This window comes from Oncorhynchus nerka, linkage group LG9b (assembly GCF_034236695.1).
Source record: "Oncorhynchus nerka isolate Pitt River linkage group LG9b, Oner_Uvic_2.0, whole genome shotgun sequence".
NCBI lineage: Eukaryota > Metazoa > Chordata > Actinopteri > Salmoniformes > Salmonidae > Oncorhynchus > Oncorhynchus nerka.
In genome coordinates this window covers 1,235,986-1,255,000 of record NC_088424.1, presented here as the reverse complement: position 1 = coordinate 1,255,000, position 19,015 = coordinate 1,235,986, and the positions used below count along the sequence as shown (strand labels likewise).

General features: G+C 41.9%; 1 protein-coding gene across 18 annotated transcripts in view; it reads left to right on the top strand.

Moving 5' to 3' along the window:
* The window catches only part of LOC115114090 (discs large homolog 1-like protein), a 281,300-nt gene extending 262,995 nt beyond the window's left edge, over positions 1-18,305 (top strand). For 12 of the 18 annotated variants that reach the window (XM_029642055.2, XM_065013251.1, XM_065013248.1 and 9 more), the window contains 7 exons: positions 2,085-2,126; positions 11,673-11,723; positions 11,933-12,034; positions 12,454-12,626; positions 15,145-15,254; positions 15,564-15,655; positions 15,907-18,305. In XM_029642055.2, the coding sequence (XP_029497915.2) occupies positions 2,085-2,126; positions 11,673-11,723; positions 11,933-12,034; positions 12,454-12,626; positions 15,145-15,254; positions 15,564-15,655; positions 15,907-16,013 (677 nt within the window). In that variant the 3' untranslated portion in view covers positions 16,014-18,305. Of the gene's footprint in view, positions 1-2,084; positions 2,127-10,116; positions 11,724-11,932; positions 12,035-12,453; positions 12,627-15,144; positions 15,255-15,563; positions 15,656-15,906 lie in introns of those variants that run through there. The other 6 variants (XM_065013256.1, XM_029642056.2, XR_010461748.1 and 3 more) reach the window with 5 other exon arrangements.
* The last annotated feature ends 710 nt before the right edge of the window (positions 18,306-19,015 follow it).

The window sequence follows — 19,015 nt, the reverse complement described above, 5'->3', positions numbered from 1 at the left end:
ATTTTTTATCATAGGTACACATCAACTGTGAGAGACGGAGTCTAAGACAAAAATACAGAAAATCACATTGTATGATTTTTAAGGAATTAATTTGCATTTTATTGCATGATATAAATATTTGATCACCTACCAACCAGTAAGAATTCCGGCTCTCACAGACCAGTTAGTTTTTCTTGAGGAAGCCCTCCTGTTCTCCACTCATTACCTGTATTAACTGCACCTGTTTGAACTCATTACCTCTATAAAAGACACCTGTCAACACACTCAATCAAACAGACACCAACCTCTCCACAATGGCCAAGACCAGAGAGCTGTGTAAGGACATCAGGGATATAATTGTAGACCTGCACATGGCTGGGATGGGCTACAGGACAATAGGCAAGCAGCTTGGTGAGAAGGCAACAACTGTTGGCGCAATTATTAGAAAATGGACGAAGTTCAAAATGACGGTCAATCACCCTCGGTCTGGGGCTCCATGCAAGATCTCACCTCGTGGGGCATCAATGATCATGAGGAAGGTGAGGGATCAGCCCAGAACTACACAGCAGGACCTGGTCAATGACCTGAAGAGAGCTGGGACCACAGTCTCAAAGGAAACCATTAGTAACACACTACGCCGTCATGGATTAAAATCATGCAGCGCACGCAAGGTCCCCCTGCTCAAGCCAGCGCATGTCCAGGCCCGTCTGAAGTTTGCCAATGATCCAGAGGAGGAATGGGATAAGGTCTTGTGGTCTGATGAGACAAAAATAGAGCTTTTTGGTCTAAACTCCACTCGCCGTGTTTGGAGGAAGAAGGATGAGTACAACCCCAAGAACACCATCCCAACCGTGAAGCATGGAGGTGGAAACATCATTCTTTGGGGATGCTTTTCTGCAAAGGGGACAGGACGACTGCACCGTATTGAGGGGACGATGGATGGGGCCATGTATCGCGAGATCTTGGCCAACAACCTCCTTCCTTCAGTAAGAGCATTGAAGATGGGTCGTGGATGGGTCTTCCAGCATGACAACGACTTGAAACACACAGCCAGGGCAACTAAGGAGTGGCTCCGTAAGAAGCATCTCAAGGTCCTGGAGTGGCCTAGCCAATCTCCAGACCTGAACCCAATAGAACATCTTTGGCGGGAGCTGAAAGTCCGTATTGCCCAGCGACAGCCCCGAAAACCTGAAGGATCTGGAGAAGGTCTGTATGGAGGAGTGGGCCAAAATCCCTGCTGCAGTTTGTGCAAACCTAGTCAAGAACTACAGGAAACATGATCTCTGTAATTGCAAACAAAGGTTTCTGTACCAAATATTAAGTTCTGCTTTTCTGATGTATCAAATACTTATGTCATGCAATAAAATGCCAATTAATTACTTAAATTCAGAAAATCACATTGTATGATTTTTTTCTTTTAGATTCCGTCTCTCACAGTTGAAGCGTACCTATGATAAAAATGACAGACCTTTACATGCTTTGTAAGTAGGAAAACCTGCAAAATCGGCAGTGTATCAAATACTTGTTCTCCCCACTGTACATGTATTTTTCCCTCATACAACATCTACACTGATACCACTAGAAATATGCCCATACATGAAACACTCAGTGTGGATGCTCTTGAACTGGGCAGAGCTGGCTTGGATTAGTTGACTTGCAAAAGACTATTTGTGAAGCCATACAAGGGCTCAATTGTCTGAAAAAATATAAAAATCTGAGAATGAGCATGCTCTGTGTGTACATGTGGACAGGCGTGTGTACGCGTGCCCCAGAATAGTGATATATTTGTGTTTGTATGTATAGGTTAACAGTTAAGTTTCTTATTTTCCATTGTGTGTAACCTTAAAAAGTGATGTAATTTATTTTGTAACCATGCAAAGTGTTGTCAATTGATCACAATGACACGACCTAGCTCATTTTACACTAGCATCTCCTATCTGCTTCTCTTACTTCTGTATTGTTGTGACCCATAAGGAATCAATCACTGTATCATTGCCTCCATTGTGGCTACTTAGCTGTGACTTTTTCCAGATTTTTTAAAAGTTTCTGAAATTTTGCAACTCTAGCCTACTTACCCATATGTTCCTGCTTTGTTCTAATTCCAGAACACATCACTTCCAATGCCAGTGATAGTGAAAGTAGTTACCGTAAGTCTACAAGTAGTTTTCCACTGCCCAATTAATGAATGCCTGCTTCTCTGCCTTGCGCCACAACACAGTATAATACTGCACTGGCAGTGCTAATGTGAGCTACCAAATCAGTACGTTAAATATGTTCGTGTGTGAGGCGACCTTTGCCCAGTGACCAGCTAGCTAATGCTTTACTGATGGCCACGCTGTGTGATTGAATGGCTGGTTCTGATGATTTGTCCACATAACAAAGGATCCTAACACCTTTAATTCTTTGTTTTTTACTTTGAGGTACGTTTCAAATGGCACTGCATAGTGATCTGGTCAATAGTAGTGCACTATATAGAGAATAGGGTGCCATTTGGAATGCACCCATGGAGAAGGCTCCAATGTTAGCCTCAAACAACTGACCAGGAAATTGTAGCATGTCCCTCACCAACATGCCAGTGTACTACTGTATATCTAAAATGGACTATTAATGCTCTTGTGCTTTGCTTGTTCAGTTGCTAACTCAGTTAACCCTCTCTGATTAAGCTTATGACAATGAGGGCTTATGTGGCTTGAATTGGAATAAGTACTCAGGTGCTGCATGTACTCTCGTGTCGCTGTGTCTGCATGTGTGTATTAGAGGTCTTCACGGGTCCACAAGACCCAAAATTCCAAGATTGGACCCGGGACCGGTCCTCTGTTGATTTAATTGGTGAGGTGATGAAATACTTTGCAAGCTTGTTATCTGTGTCAACCAATTGCAACTTAAAACGTATTGCTTAGGCTGGCCAGGTCCAGCTGAAGCTGGTTCCAGCCGCTCACCTCTTGCACCTGTTGCTGAGAAGAGAGAGGATCCTTGGCCTGAAGTAAAACGAAAGTTAGAGGAGAAAGAGTATAGTGAAAAGAAGCCAAGGAGTGGAATGGCCTCCATGGGGACGCGTTTTAATATTCTAGTGGACAGGTCGCTATTCAGGTTTGATGCAATTTTCTATCTTTTAATTATTTACCCTCCATGTTTATCCTTTGTTTTATCATTATATTATTGTATATTATTACGATTATTGTAGGCCTATTTATGCTAATCTAAACCAGTTCTTTAAATATGCAAAAAGTGTTTCATTCTGTTGAGATAATTTCGTTGGCTAAATTAATTTCCAACTGTAGGCTAATCCTAGTGTTCGCTGCAATATACAGTTGAAGTCGGAATTTTACATACACTTAGGTTGGAGTCATTAAACTTGTTTATCAACCACTCCACAAATTTCTTGTTAACAAACTATAGTTTTGGTAAATCGTTTAGGACATCTACCATCTACCTTCTATCTTCCAACAATTGTTTACAGACAGATTATTTCACTTATCATTCACTATATCACAATTCCAGTGGGTCAGAAGTTTACATACACTAAGTTGACCATGCCTTTAAACAGCTTGGAAAATTCCGGGAAAGTATGTCATGGCTTTAGAAGCTTCTGATAGGCTAATTGACATCATTTGAGTCAATTGGAGGTGTACCTGTGGATGTATTTCAAGGCCTACCTCCAAACTCAGTGCCTCTTTGCTTGACATCATGGGAAAATCAAAAGAAATCAGCCAAGACCTCAGGAAAAAAAATTGTAGGACTCCACAAGTCGGGTTCATCCTTGGGAGCAATTTCCAAATGCCTGAAGGTACTATGTTCATCTGTACAAACAATAGTACGCGGGTATAAACACCATGGGACCATGCAGCCGTCATACCGCTCAGGAAGGAGACGCGTTCTGTCTCCTAGAGATGAACGTACTTTGGTGGGAAAAGTGCAAATTAATCCCAGAACAACAGCAAAGGACCTTGTGAAGATGCTGGAGGAAATAGGTGCAAAAGTATCTATATCCGCAGTAAAACGAGTCCTATATCGACATAACCTGAATGGCCGCTCAGCAAGGAAGAAGCCACTGCTCCAAAACCGCATAAAAAAAAGCCAGGCTACGGTTTGCAGCTGCATATGGGGACAAAGATTGTACTTTTTGGAGAAATATCCTCTTGTCTGATGAAACAAAAATGGAACTGTTTGACCATTGTTATGTTTGGAGGAAAAGGGGGGAGGCTTGCAAACCGAAGAACTCCATCCCAACCGTGAAGCACGGGGGTATTGGCATCATGTTGTGGGGGTGCTTTGCTGCAGGAGGGAGTGGTGCACTTCACCGAATAGATGGCTTCATGAGGATGGAAAATTATGTGGATATATTGAAGCAACATCTCAAGACATCTGTCAGGAAGTTAAAGCTGGGTTGTAAATGGGTCTTCCAAATGGACAATGACCCCAAGTATACTTCCAAAGTTGTCAAAATGGCTTAAGGACAACGAAGTCAAGGTATTGGAGTGGCCATCACAAAGCCCCTGACCTCAATCCCATATAAAATTTGTAGGCAGAACTGAAAAACTGTGTGAGCAAGGAGGCCTACATCCTGACTCAGTTACACCAGCTCTGTCAGGAGGAATGGGCCAAAATTCACCCAACTTATTGTGGGACGCTTGTGGAAGTCTACCTGAAACGTTTGACTCAAGTTAAAGATTTTAAAGGCAATGCTACCAAATACTAATTGAGTGTATGAAAACGTCTGACCCACTGGGAATGTGATGAAAGATATAGAAGCTGAAATAAATCATTCTCTCTACTATTTATCTGATATTTCACATTCTTTAAATAAAGTGGTGATCCTAACTGACCTAAAACAGGAAATATTTTCTTGGATTAAATGTCAGGAATTGTGAAAAACTGAGTTTAAATGTATTTGGCTAAGGTGTATGTAAACTTCCGACTTCAACTGTAATAGCCTTTTCATATTTTCCATATAAACAGCAGCTTGACTTACTTTTGATATTACCCTTGTAAAGTTTATAAACCTTTGATGTGGTGTGGCTATTATTTGGCTGTAGCTGCAGGCCTACGAGTGCGCACCGGCGCTCCCTCGGGCTCCGACAGTTGAACTAAAAATGTATGAATAAGCCTCCTGTACGGCTATGTGACCACTGCCTCGATTCAGTCTTATGTAGCAAAACTTGAAATTGTTTTTTTTTACATTGGATAAAAGTAGAGACTCAGAGGCCTCTAGAGTGTGTGCTGTGTGTCAAGAAGCAGTGTGGCTTGTCGTGACTTAACTTTCATTCATCTGAAGGTTGTAATTTATCTAATCAACTAACTATGTTTAAATGTTTAAACATTTTAATTAATCATGTAACAATTAACTCATTTAGGAACTGGGGCACCACGAGAGCGGTTCTTTAAAGTTACCAACTCCCAAATTAAACTCTAAAGGTCTTTACCTATTACATCCATAAACAGTCAACTTATTAATCATAACCTTGTGTCATTCTGAACAGTTGTAACCTTGCATCTGCAAAAACCAGAGCCTTATTTATCATTCATTACTACTCAAATTGGTTTAGTTATTTATTTACAAGCTAACTTTTTTTTCTTTTTTTTTATCCTTTATTTAACCAGGCAAGTCAGTTAAGAACACATTCTTATTTTCAATGACGGCCTGGGAACAGTGGGTTAACTGCCTGTTCAGGGGCAGAACGACAGATTTGTACCTTGTCAGCTCGGGGGTTTGAACTCGCAACCTTCTGGTTACTAGTCCAACGCTCTAACCACTAGGCTGCGCTGCTTCCCCAACTAAATGGTAACACAGGATAAATATACACACTTAATACATTAAAAACAGGTCCCTAGCGGATTTAAAACAATATGCCTGCATTTTACAAAAGACATGGAGAGAGGGGGACAGAGACACTTAACATTGGTACATTTAGAAACTACTCTCACTTATACTTTGCACACAAACCGCCGCCCGCTTGGAGTAAGAAATAATTCAGATTTGTACTTGGAAATGCCTTGGTTCGCCGTGTCTCTCTCTGAACCAGGCCACCTTGGAAGGGTGTTGGGACTTTTCGCAGCATGCTTGTAAGGCTCCTATTGTCCGAAATGGTTCCAACCCATCTTCTGCTGTTGTTCTCCTCTGCAATCGTCCAGTATCCGGTGACTTTTCGTGTGGTCCTGAACAGAGTTAGACTTTATTCTACATTAATTTGCCCTGGAAGAAGCTTATTTGAAGAAAGGCTAGCCATCCATGTTGATGGTTTCCAGTGGGGTGATGAGAGTAGCGGAATAGTGTAGTAGAATGGTCCCACTTCGCTTTTTTAGGTACTTTATTAGGACAGCTAATCAACCGTACCAGTGATTGTCCGGGGGATGACTTTATCGTGTCAACCTCGTGTTGAGATTGAGTTCAAACCACTTTAAATGTAAGCTGCAGCTCTACGTTTCTCTGGTCTGATATGTTAATTCTTAACCCATCATTTTATACAGTTCATTCAAAAGGGGCGGTTCTGTCAGACTGGCAGGCTCTCTGACCTCACTCAAGGGGCGGTGACTACTTAATGTGCACAGTTCTAGAAACAATTTCCTCTTATAGTTTCTAAAATCCCATCCCTCTCAACAAAAACACATCATTTTTCATATACTGTGGTTCTTCCTTTAAAAGTTACGAGCTTATGCCTACGACCGTTAGTGGTAGATGGTGGTATTCTGTCATTGCACCACACTATCACACGGGTGAGATAGAACGCCGATCTATCGGTAGTCTAAACTGTGGCACAAATTGACTATCTTTTCGTAAATTAATGGAGGAGTCTCTCTTTGGCACTAGAGTCCTGAATCAGGCAACAACACCAAAAAAAATTCGGTGGCCCTGGAGTTAAGAGAGAACTTGGGTAAATATAATGGGGGAATTTCACTTGACATGTGGACTGAAGATATTCAAAAAATAGGCACGGTGGCTTTTGGTTCCTCTCCCTTTAAAAACAGAAATAACTTATTCTAAATAACAAACTGCCTTTATTTACAAATTATTAAGAATGTCTGACCCCATGTTCAAGAATGCCCTTTTTACCTTTATTCAGATTACAACCGCTCACTTTGGGTTCTTTGAAAACAAAATCTCAAAAATATCGTTCTTTTTTAAACAAGCCATAGAACGTTGGTTGCAATTTCAGTTTAAAAGAGAACAAATAATACATTACATTACATTTAAGTCATTTAGCAGACGCTCTTATCCAGAGCGACTTACAAATTGGTGCGTTCACCTTAAGACATCCAGTGGAACAGCCACTTTACAATAGTGCATCTAAATCTTTTAAGGGGGGTGAGAAGGATTACTTTATCCTATCCTAGGTATTCCTGAAAGAGGTGGGGTTTCAGGTGTCTCCGGAAGGTGGTGATTGACTCCGCTGTCCTGGCGTCGTGAGGGAGTTTGTTCCACCATTGGCGGGCCAGAGCAGCGAACAGTTTTGACTGGGCTGTGCGGGAACTGTACTTCCTCAGTGGTAGGGAGGCAAGCAGGCCAGAGGTGGATGAACGCAGTGCCCTTGTTTGGGTGTAGGGCCTGATCAGAGCCTGGAGGTACTGAGGTGCCGTTCCCCTCACAGCTCCGTAGGCAAGCACCATGGTCTTGTAGCGGATGCGAGCTTCAACTGGAAGCCAGTGGAGAGAGCGGAGGAGCGGGGTGACGTGAGAGAACTTGGGAAGGTTGAACACCAGATGGGCTGCGGCGTTCTGGATGAGTTGTAGGGGTTTAATGGCACAGGCAGGGAGCCCAGCCAACAGCGAGTTGCAGTAATCCAGACGGGAGATGACAAGTGCCTGGATTAGGACCTGCGCTGCTTCCTGTGTGAGGCAGGGTCGTACTCTGCGGATGTTGTAGAGTATGAACCTACAAGAACGGGCCACCGCCTTGATGTTAGTTGAGAACGACAGGGTGTTGTCCAGGATCACGTCAAGGTTCTTAGCGCTCTGGGAGGAGGACACAATGGAGTTGTCAACCGTGATGGCGAGATCATGGAATGGGCAGTCCTTCCCCGGGAGGAAGAGCAGCTCCGTCTTGCCGAGGTTCAGCTTGAGGTGGTGATCCGTCATCCACACTGATATGTCTGCCAGACATGCAGAGATGCGATTCGCCACCTGGTCATCAGAAGGGGGAAAGGAGAAGATTAATTGTGTAATACAACAAATAGGGTTGAAATCTGAAGTTTACATACACCTTAGCCAAATACATTTAAACTCAGTTTTTCCACCATTCCTGACATTTAATCCTAGTAAAACTTCCCTGTCTTAGGTCAGTTAAAATCACCACTTTATTTTAAGAATGTGAAATGTCAGAATAATAGTAGTATGTTGTATCTGTATCCTCCAGCATCTTCAAGGTCTTTTGCTGTTCTGCGATTGATTTACACTTTTCGCACCAAAGTACGTTCATCTCTAGGTGACAGAACGCGTCTCCTTCCTGAGCGGTATGACAGCTGCGTGGTCCCATGGTGTTTATACTTGTGAACTATTGTTTGTACAGATGAACGTGGTACATTCTCAGGCGTTTGGAAATTGCTCCCAAGGATGAACCAGACTTGTGGAAGTCTACAATTTTTCTCACCCCATGTTCAAGAATGGCCTTTTCCCTTTATTCAGATTGCAACCACTCACTTTCTGTTATTTGAAAACAAAATCGTCTCCAAAATATTGCTGATCTATCGATAGTCAATTTGTGCCGCAGTTTAGACCATCTGTTCGTAAATTCATGGATGTATTTTCAGTCTGATAGTCTTTAATATATACATGTTTTGACCAAGTTAATCTGCTCATGTTGTGTGTTCAATTATTTGTGACATTGTGGTTACAACGAAGAATGTAAACAAATCAAATAAATCCTATTCATAATGAATAATCAGATGTGTGATCCAAGGTTTTTTTTATTTTTTTTTATTTGCTATATTACGTACTGTCTCGCAAAAAAAACTTTTACATTACCATGTAGTACCAATTAAATGGACTGACAGGGTGTGCTGTACAGACTCGGGACAACTGAGCTTTGGAGAAATACGCAGATTTAAAGAGGAGTCATGTTGTACAGCTCCATATTTTTCTAACGGAAACCCTGGGGATTTTGTTTTTCTTGGAATAGAAACACTATAATATTAATCACACCTGAAACACCTGAACACCTGAAACCCCACCTCTTTCAGGAATACCTAGGATAGGATAAAGTAATCCTTCTCACCCCCCCTTAAAAGATTTAGATGCACTATTGTAAAGTGGCTGTTCCACTGGATGTCTTAAGGTGAATGCACCAATTTGTAAGTCGCTCTGGATAAGAGCGTCTGCTAAATGACTTAAATGTAAATGTAAATTAATCAAATTAATCAAGCTACTTAAAATCAATTTCATATACATATGTTTTTACAAAAAAAGGTTTTAAATTTGCTAGTACAGCCAATATTTAAAACAGTCAAATGCTTCTCAAAGACGCCCTCTGGTGGTCAAACTAGCACTAACTAGCGTTGATGGCAACAACACTTAAATAACGTGCCATAGAATTCTGAGGCATGCTGTGCTGCAGTACGACGCAACTTTTAAAGGAAGAACCACTGTAGCATGCACAACTCAGAGGATGGAAACTTCTTACATGTAGCGTGTATACTTTTGAAGTTAGAGTATTTCCTTTTTAACATTTTGAATGACATCACAAAATAACAACCAAACCGACAGTGTTATATTAGGTCGCCTCTGATCATTCCCCACGTTCTATGTTAGAAATATTGTTCCAGTATTCCCCCCACCAGCGGTTGGTTTTGGTGTCCGAGGCACAAACGAAAAGGTTGGACCCTTTGTACAAGTTGTCAGCACCCGTGTTGTTAGTAGATTGGCTGTAACCTTTAAACCAAATCTCCTGTTTGTGCTTCAAAACGCTCAGTGGCTGTCGTGGCCTGCCATTCACCACAGCGTCCACGTGTGGCAACCGTTCCAGTACCTGCAAACTGAGATGAGGATATCTTTCGCCGATATCGCACAGTGTTTCACCAGCTGGAGTCACTGGGTCATTGGCGGACCTGACACCGTTCATTGTAAGGGATTTCAATCCCCCTCAAAGCGCAAAATGTATCATCGGAAGCAGAGTCCACTCTGAACGTTGATGCTTTGTTTCCTTAGACGACCGCAGTGCTCGAGGAAGTGTTTGAAGGACAAGAGAAGTTAATCTCAGCTCCAAGGAGGGAAGTTGCTCATTAACGGAGACTACTGGCTCGAAATGAAAAGAATAGTATATCAGGTTTGCTGATTGAATTTGACAAGATATCATAATATCTGCTTGAGTCAGACTCTGTACCAAGAGGTATCGAAATGTATTTTTCCCAAGGGGTCCTGTCTTCAGATACTCTTTGTGGATGACTGTGTTGCAGCCAGAGTTAGAAGGCAATGTGGTCAGTGGAGACGGCACGGTTACTTGTGATCACAATTGGTTGTTTTTCAAATCCATCAGTGCAACCAAATTATCCATCAAGTCTGCTCCGAGTAGCAGGGGTTCAGTTTCGAGGCTGGTAAACATACAGATGGTGAACAAGCGATACATTTGGAAGTGTAGTTTCAGCATGAGTCTCATTGTGAGAGGCGAGTTTAGTGTCGCATCATTCCATTTTTATCTTAAAGGGCTGGGTTCACAGCCCTTTTGAGATCATGAAATAATGTTTGAGAGATGAGCGATATTGTCGAGCCCGAATAAATTAGCGCATCATGGGTTAAGCAGTACTCCAGGACTGTTTCCAGGTAGCGACTTTCAGAGATGTGTTTTGTGGTCATATTCCCCACAAAGTGGAGTGATTGTTCGCAACGGTGTGATGCGTTATTTGTATTCATGGTGAAAACAGATAGTCTTATCGGAGTTTGTGTGGAATTGCCTTTTGCGATGTTTCCTTGTGCGTCGCAACACTGGTATCTGAGTCTAAAGTCAAAGCCCGTGGGCTTGTTTCTTGATTGAGTGGGCCCTGGATAGGGTTTTGAGTGATAGTTTACATCCTCGCTAGTGGTGTTAATTTTGGTGGAGCTGTTCTCCGGAAAATCCAAGCCTAGTGATGGCGACGGATCTTTTTCCTCTTTCTCAAAATGTTTGCGTGTCTGTACTTAGCAGAACTTTTAGGGAACATTTGTCTTCAGTTTGATCATCATTGAACCCTTTGTTACCTGTTACTTTGTGTGGGTTGGGTGTAGGAACGTAGCGATCAGGTTGATTGTAGTGGTAGTCATTTCGCTTGCGACATTGTTTATAGTTGTTGGTATTGTGATTTCGTTGTAGATACCGTTGTTGTGCATCATCTCTCAACTTTCCTATCCCTGATAACGCACCCTCTAACTGAAGTGAGTGCTCCTGTTCAATATTGAAAACTGAGATGTCAGGGCTCTTCACGCGGCTCAATTTTGATGCCTCAAAAGCTGTGCTTGCAAGCTCTCTGAGTTCTGAGATTGGCAAACCAACGTGGGCTGTAGGGCCCAAGTAGTTAATGAAGTTGAGATACATGTTCGACAGAAAATTAGTTTGAATGGTAATAGCTCTTCCATTCCTGTTTCAGTAAGAAGGCCAAAGTTGGCTACTTGCTACGTCACTTGCATAGCATAAAACAAACAACATACATAAAAGTATCAAAGTGGAATTATTTTCTGTATTCTTGTGTGATGGAAAGCATGGTTCTTCTGTGGTCACTCGTTGTTCTCAGGTGGTCAAGAGGAGTACGTGCTGTCGTACGAGCCAGTCAGTCAACAGGAAGGTGAGCTTCTTTTTCTCCATCACAGTCAAATTCCTTTGGTGCCTTGTTAACATTTAAATTACATTTGATTTCAATGTGTAAAGCTTCAGGAGGCGTTGGCGTGTAAAAACACAATTTCAGTTAGAAGTGTGATGTTTTTCCAAATTGCTGGACTGTGTTTGGATTTTTCAAACACAATCTTAGCGGTTGGCTTTTTGTTCTCCCATCAGTGAACTACACCCGTCCAGTGATTATTCTCGGTCCCATGAAGGATCGGGTAAATGATGACCTGATATCGGAGTTCCCCGACAAATTTGGGTCCTGTGTACCCCGTGAGTTACTTGTCTTACGTGTTTGCCCTGGTAAAAGACAGTGCTTTTACAGGTTATTTAGTTCCTCAAACACAAGTTGTTGGCTGAGAAAATATGCACCATTCATTACAATGGTAATTTTCTCTTTATGCATTGTTCATGGTGAAAATAGGAAATGTTTCTACTTGCAGGCCAACCATTTGGTCACGCAGTCTGAATAAAGCAGTCAACACAGTCTGAGTTGATCTCTTCTCACTAATTCTCACAAAATATCCCAAATGGCACTCTTTTATACTCTGTTCAAAAGCAGTGCAATATAGAGTGCAATTTGGGACTTTTGCACTCTTCCCCACACATTTAAAAACATTGGATTAATGTAAAGATGGGAAAGAGGGAGTTTCCGCCATACATCGAACACTGGTCCTTTCCTTTCCCCCCAGACACAACCAGACCTAAGCGGGACTATGAGTTTGACACCAGGGACTACCACTTTGTGGTGTCCAGGGAGCAGATGGAGAAGGACATCCAGGACCACAAGTTTATCGAGGCGGGCCAGTACAACAACCACCTGTACGGGACCAGCGTACAGTCGGTACGTGAGGTGGCAGAGAAGGTATGTGAACCTAATAGAAGGCCATCCTTAACGGAACTTCTTCACTGTCTGCAGTCCCACCACAGCAGGAAAAACTGGTTAAAAAAAACAGCCGTTTCTGGTTGTATTGATGTACTTTCAACCAAGGCTGTTTTTTTCCCACCCTGGATGTAACAGGCTTGTGTTCAGCCTTAAAAGCAACAGTCTGTAAGATGCCCAGTAATTTCCAGTAGATAAATATGCCCTTAGATTTTTAGGAATATGCATAGACACACTAGCGGTAAAAGTTTTAGAAAACCTACTCATTCAAGGGTTTTTCTTTATTTTTACTATTTTCTACATATAATAATAATGAAGACATCAAAACTATGAAATAACACATATGGAATCGTGTAGTAAACACAACTGATTCTTCAAATAGCCACCCTTTCCCTTGATGACAGCTCTGCACACTGTTGGCATTCTCTCAACCAGCTTCACCTGGAATGCTTTTCCAACAGTCTTGAAGGAGTTCCCACATATGATGAGCACTTGTTGGCTGCGTTTCCATCACTCTGCAGTCTGACTCATCCCAAAACATCTCAATTTGGTTGAGGTTGGGAGATTGTGGGGGCCAGGTCATCTGATGCAGCACTCCATCACTCTCCTTCTTGGTAAAATAGCCCTTACACCGCCTGGAGGTGTGTTGGGTCATTGTCCTGTTGAAAAACAAATGATAGTCCCACCAAGCCCAAACCAGATGGGCTGGTTTATTGTCTGCAGAATGCTGTGGTAGCCATGCTGGTTAAGTGTGCCTTGAATTCTAAATCAATCATAGTGTGTCACCAGCACGGTGGGAAATACACATGCGGAGATCATCCGTTCACCCACGCCGCGTCTCACAAAGACACAGCGGTTGGAACCAAACAGCTTTGCACACTCTTGGCGTTCTCAAAACTAGCTTCACTAGCTTCGTGGCCAAGCTTCACCTGGAAATCATTTCAATTAAAAGGTGTGCATTCTTAAAAGTGAAATTGTGGATTTTTTTTTCCTTAATGCGTTTGAGCCAATCGATTGTGTTGTGACAAGATGGGGGAGGGATAATACAGAAGATAGCCCTATTTGGTAAAAGTCCATATTATGGCATGAACAGCTAAAATAAGCAAAGAGAAACGACAGTCTGTTACTTTAAGACATGAAGGTCAGTCAATACAGAACATTTCAAGAACTGTGAAAGCTTCTTCAAGTGCAGTCGCAAAAACCATCAAGCGCTATGATGAAACTGGCTCAACATCCGCTGTTCAGAGGAGACTGTGTGAATCAGGCCTTCATGGTTGAATTGTTGCAAAGAAACCACTACTGAAGGACACCAATAAAAAGAAGAGACTTGCTTGGTCCAAGAAACACGAGCAATGGACATTAGACTGGTGGAAATGTGTCCTTTGGTGTGGATGCCAAATTGGAGATTTTTGGTTCCAACCGCCGTATCTTTGTGAGACGCGGTGTGGGTGAACGGATGATCTCCTTATGTGGTGTTATGGTGTTTGGGTGCTTTGCTGGTGACATTTAGAATTCAAGGCACACTTAACCTGCATGGCTACCACAGCATTCTGCAGCGATACGCCATCCCATCTGGATTGGGGTTAGTAGGGACTATCATTTGTTTTTTCAACAGGACAAGGACCCAGTACACCTCCAGGCTGTGTAAGGGCTATTTTACCAAGAAGGAGAGTGATGGAGTGCCTGGTCAGATGACCTGGCCCCCACATTCCCCCAACCTCAACCAAATTGAGATGTTTTGGGATGAGTCAGACTGCAGAGTGATGGAAACGCAACAACCAAGTGCTCAGCATATGTGGGAACTCCTTCAAGACTGTTGGAAAAGCATTCAAGGTGAAGCTGGTTGAGAGAATACCAAGAGTGTGCAAAGCTGTCGTCAAGGCAAAGGGTGGCTATTTCAAGAATATAAAATATATTTGGATTTGTTATTTGGATTTTTGGTTACTACATGATTCCATATGTGTTATTTCATAGTTTACTATTATTCTTCAAAATAGAAAATAGTAAAAAATAAAGTAAAACCCTTGAATGAGTAAGTGTTCTAAAACTTTTGACGGCTAGTGTACATGTAGCCTAGGTAGCTAAAAGGGGTCGCCATTGTTTAACTTTAGGTTCCTTCACCAAGCAAAGGTGCTCATTCAGGGCTCTGTGAAATCATGCTCCAGTTAATAGGAGTTATGCCTTATGTTGTCACCCAAAGTCATGTATTTTATTTTCTAAGCTACAGCACATAATAAAAATAAAAAATTGTGACAGTACAGCGGGAAATGTAGAGGGAGACCGATAGTAGGGACATAGACAGAAGGTGGCCAAGACGGGGCTCAAACCCCCATCACCAGGGTGCATATGTGGTCCAGAGTCGGAAGCTTAGGCAACTATTCCTGACTCCGGCACAGCAAACAATATTTTACATAAAGCATATCATAGAGTTCAGTCTGGTTTGTGTTTCTGTATCGTGACAACACTGCACCCACCAGATTTCTCTGTTCCCCTCCCTAAGGGCAAACACTGCATCCTGGATGTGTCGGGCAACGCCATCAAGAGGCTGCAGCTGGCCCAGCTCCATCCCATCGCTGTTTTCATCAAACCCAAGTCTATGGAGAACATCATGTGAGTGGTAGCTGATTCTCTGTCAGATTTAGATGCTTATCCACCTGGTACAACTGTCAGCTTAGTTTTGCAGACTTGATGGTTGCTGCTACTAGCTCTGTCGGTTTGGAGCTTAACTGGCACAAAAGCCTGTGTCATGCAATCTGCAAATAACATTTTTTAAATAAGAAAGAAGTTTAGGTCTGGTATCTGTGTGTCTTTCTACATTTGTTTTGGACTGCTAGTTGTTCTTGCCGGAATTACTACCTGGATCTAGACACACTGTTGTGTACAGGGTTTTCACTGTGCTGTTCTCTCCCTTTCTATCAGGGAGATGAATAAGAGGCTGACGGAGGAGCAGAGCAGGAAGACCTTTGACAGAGCCACCAAGCTGGAGCAGGAGTTCACTGAGCATTTTACAGGTGACAAACTAACCCCTTTCTTTGTGTCCTTGGCATGACATGGGGCGGTTAGTTTAACATTTAATTGTTTACTTTATTTCTATGTGTATATCACCCTTTTTAACACAGGGAAATCTTAAAGGGCTTCACAGCAAATAAATTACAATGGAAGCAACGGAGTAGACACAGCATTGCAAGTAGATGCATGTAAAGGCTATTGGATGAGAAGCTACGCTTAACCAGCCACTAAGCCTTTTTTGTGTCTGTTTCAGCCATTGTTCAAGGAGACACCTTGGAGGAGATCTACGAGCAAGTCAAGCAGACCATAGAGGAACAGTCTGGCCTGTTCATATGGGTGCTATCCAAGGAGAAATTATGAAGAGGTCACAACACTTTCTACTCCCCTGTCGTCCTCCTCTCCTTTTTATTTATGATTTATGCCCTGTTCTGCTGAAACTGGAAACACTACCCTACCACCTGCAAAACGGTCCGAACCTTATCACCCCCCTTTTCCTCAATCCCCCTCCTCTGCCAGGCTTCTTTCATGACCTAAGTCATCGGCCCCACCGACCGAGAAGTGACAGTGACGGCCAGTGATGTTGACAACGAATAGCCAGACCAGCAGAGCAAAGCACAGAGGATGTTGTTCTCAAACGGTACAGTTCCTTAATGTTTAAAGGAGGTGACTTTCTAAGAAAAAAGGAAAGTGAAAGAACTTTTTAGTGGCTCACGGCTTAATAGTACCTCCTATTTAAGTCTAGTTTTTTTTCGTCCGAAGACAAAGGAAGTTCAGGCATTAGGTTATAAGTAGGGGAAACACAAAGCAAAACGTTGCACGTGATAGCTTTAACAGCATGTCTTTTTAGTACCTTTTTTCCACTTTCTTTTACCCCCCAAACCGTCATCCTTCAACATATTTATCATAGTAGTCTTTTTTTTTTAACACAGTTGTATTCACTTTCCCCCCCGCTCCTTACCAGTGTATCCATGTTAGAAAGCCATTGAATTTTGTGTCTTTGATCGGCACACAGATGTTTCTTGTGCGGCACTTGATTGAACAGGGTTCTTCAACTCAAGTCCTGGAGGGTGTAGTGTGTCCATTCAAAGGGTTTAACGCTGACCTCCGCTCTTAACAAGAACTGTGTGACGCAAACAGCATTACTGTTTGTACGGTTGTAATTCTCGTTTGCATCCTACATGTGTGTTTGATTCTTGGAATAATATTGACATTTTCATGAGCAAAATGTGATATCGCTCCTACTAAAACCCTCTAGAACTTGAGTTTGAGATCAGATCAGTGTAAGAATTATGGAGAGTTTTTAAGCTGTGTCTTGCTGTTTAAATGACCATCTTTGATCCTTTGAATTGTTTTTGAGAGTGCTTTTACAGATGCAAAAGTAAGGGACTGCCATTTTTAGGTGTCGTTAGGTTTGTCCGCAAAATGCAGATGCAAAAATGTAACAACTTTATTGTACAATGAGATTTTAACATATATTTAACCCTCCGTAAACTGCCTATTTTGTTATAATAAACATCTATATTGAACTTTACTTAAACACTAATACTATGGGAATTATTTTGATTGCATTTTTAATCATATATAAATAAAAAAGTATAAAAGATATTTAAATATAAATATATATATTTTTGTTTTCTTTTACCACCACCTCCTGTAAAAATGTTTTTTTAAATAAATTATTAGTCTACATCAGAAAAACGATTATTCTAATACAGTGCTCCCTTATTGTGGTTCTAAAGAACCTATAGGTATGCTCTTTTCCCCCACAACTAATACCTCAATTATTGATTAAACTGTGAAATTATGAACAGGGTGTCACTATTGTGAAACATTATCCCTGTTTCAAGTTTGAGGTGTAAGGTGAAGTTGCCCCTAGACGCTGATCTTGGGTCAGTTTAGCATTTTCTCCCCAATGGTTAAGGTTAGGATTGATGGAGGGGAAGCCGATCCTCGTTCTGCACTTGGGGGAAACTTCACTCCGGAGCAGTTAGTCTGTACTGTACTAGGACTATAGAGACCTCTTCCCCTGCCCAGGTAAAACGCATGTTTTAGATTAGAGAGCAGTCTCAGAAAGGGCCACTATGGCAGCTAGTATCCTCCTGTGTCCTACTATAGTAACCGACTAGTTGTCTTTACATCATGTGAAAGCCTACAAGATTTTGAAAAAAACTATGTAACCCATAAAACTACAGATGACTAGAAGTAATATAGCAAAAATATTAAATAACATATTTGTTTATTACACCTGCCAAATGTTTAAAGGCCCTGACTTTAAAACAACACAGCTTCACGTGAGGAATGTACTGGCTATTCTTGAGTGGGTTTTTTTCCAGAATGCAGAATGCCGGTTCTATAGTAGATATGGGAACTGAAAGCCCAGACTTGACCCATTGGACTTTTTTTTATAGACTTCGTTCAACGGAGGGCTCTACACAAGGCTTGTGTCCCTCAGCAAGGCCTCCCCCCATCCTCGCCTTCAGGATAACGGCTTTTTCTACACTACAAAACTGCTTCTTCCATCACCTCACCACCTCCACTTTTGGGGGGACTGTCTGGAAACATGTAAATAACCTACCGATTCTCATTCATTCCATTAATCAGAGAGGAGAACGGCTCATAATTGAATAAAAATATATAACATTTCTCATACAACTTACTGTGGTGTGGTGCAAGTATTTTCTTTCTGTTGTGTGTGTGTAGTGCCAGATTGTAAACCCTATTTCAATTGACCACCCCTCCAATTGTTTGTTTCTGTGTGTGTATTGTGGAAATAGATGGGTCTGGGTCTCGGTCTGAAGATGGCTGTTGATGATTGTTGAGATATCCAATGACATTTTCATGTGCAAATTGCACTTGATTTCAAGATATCTGTAGGCTGGTGCTCAAGGAATGACATTCCCATGAGCGCAACATTACTTTTTTAAACATTTGAAGATATACATCATTAGGTCATTACAACAAACAAGCACACTCGGCCTATTGGGGAAGTCAGACAGAGGCAGCAAGAGTCCAAAGCCACCCCAAACTGGTAACAGCAATATTGTTGGATGCCTCTAATAGGAGCCGGTTTCCTGGACCCTGCTCAAGCCTTCTCTTGGACTAAAAAGCATGCTCTATTCAGTCTTGATAATATAATTTGTAAGGGTTTTTTCTTTTCCACACACTGTTATGCTCACAACACTCCACTACACTATTAAGAAAAGCACTCAATAATCGCCCAAACAGGGGGGGGGGGCATCAAATATATATTTTTTAGACATTTTTTAGGTGATAGGTGAAATATTTAAAATTGATTACGGAATGTATGGTAAAAAATATAAACGCAACATGTAAAGCTTTGGTCCCATGTTTTCATGAGCTGA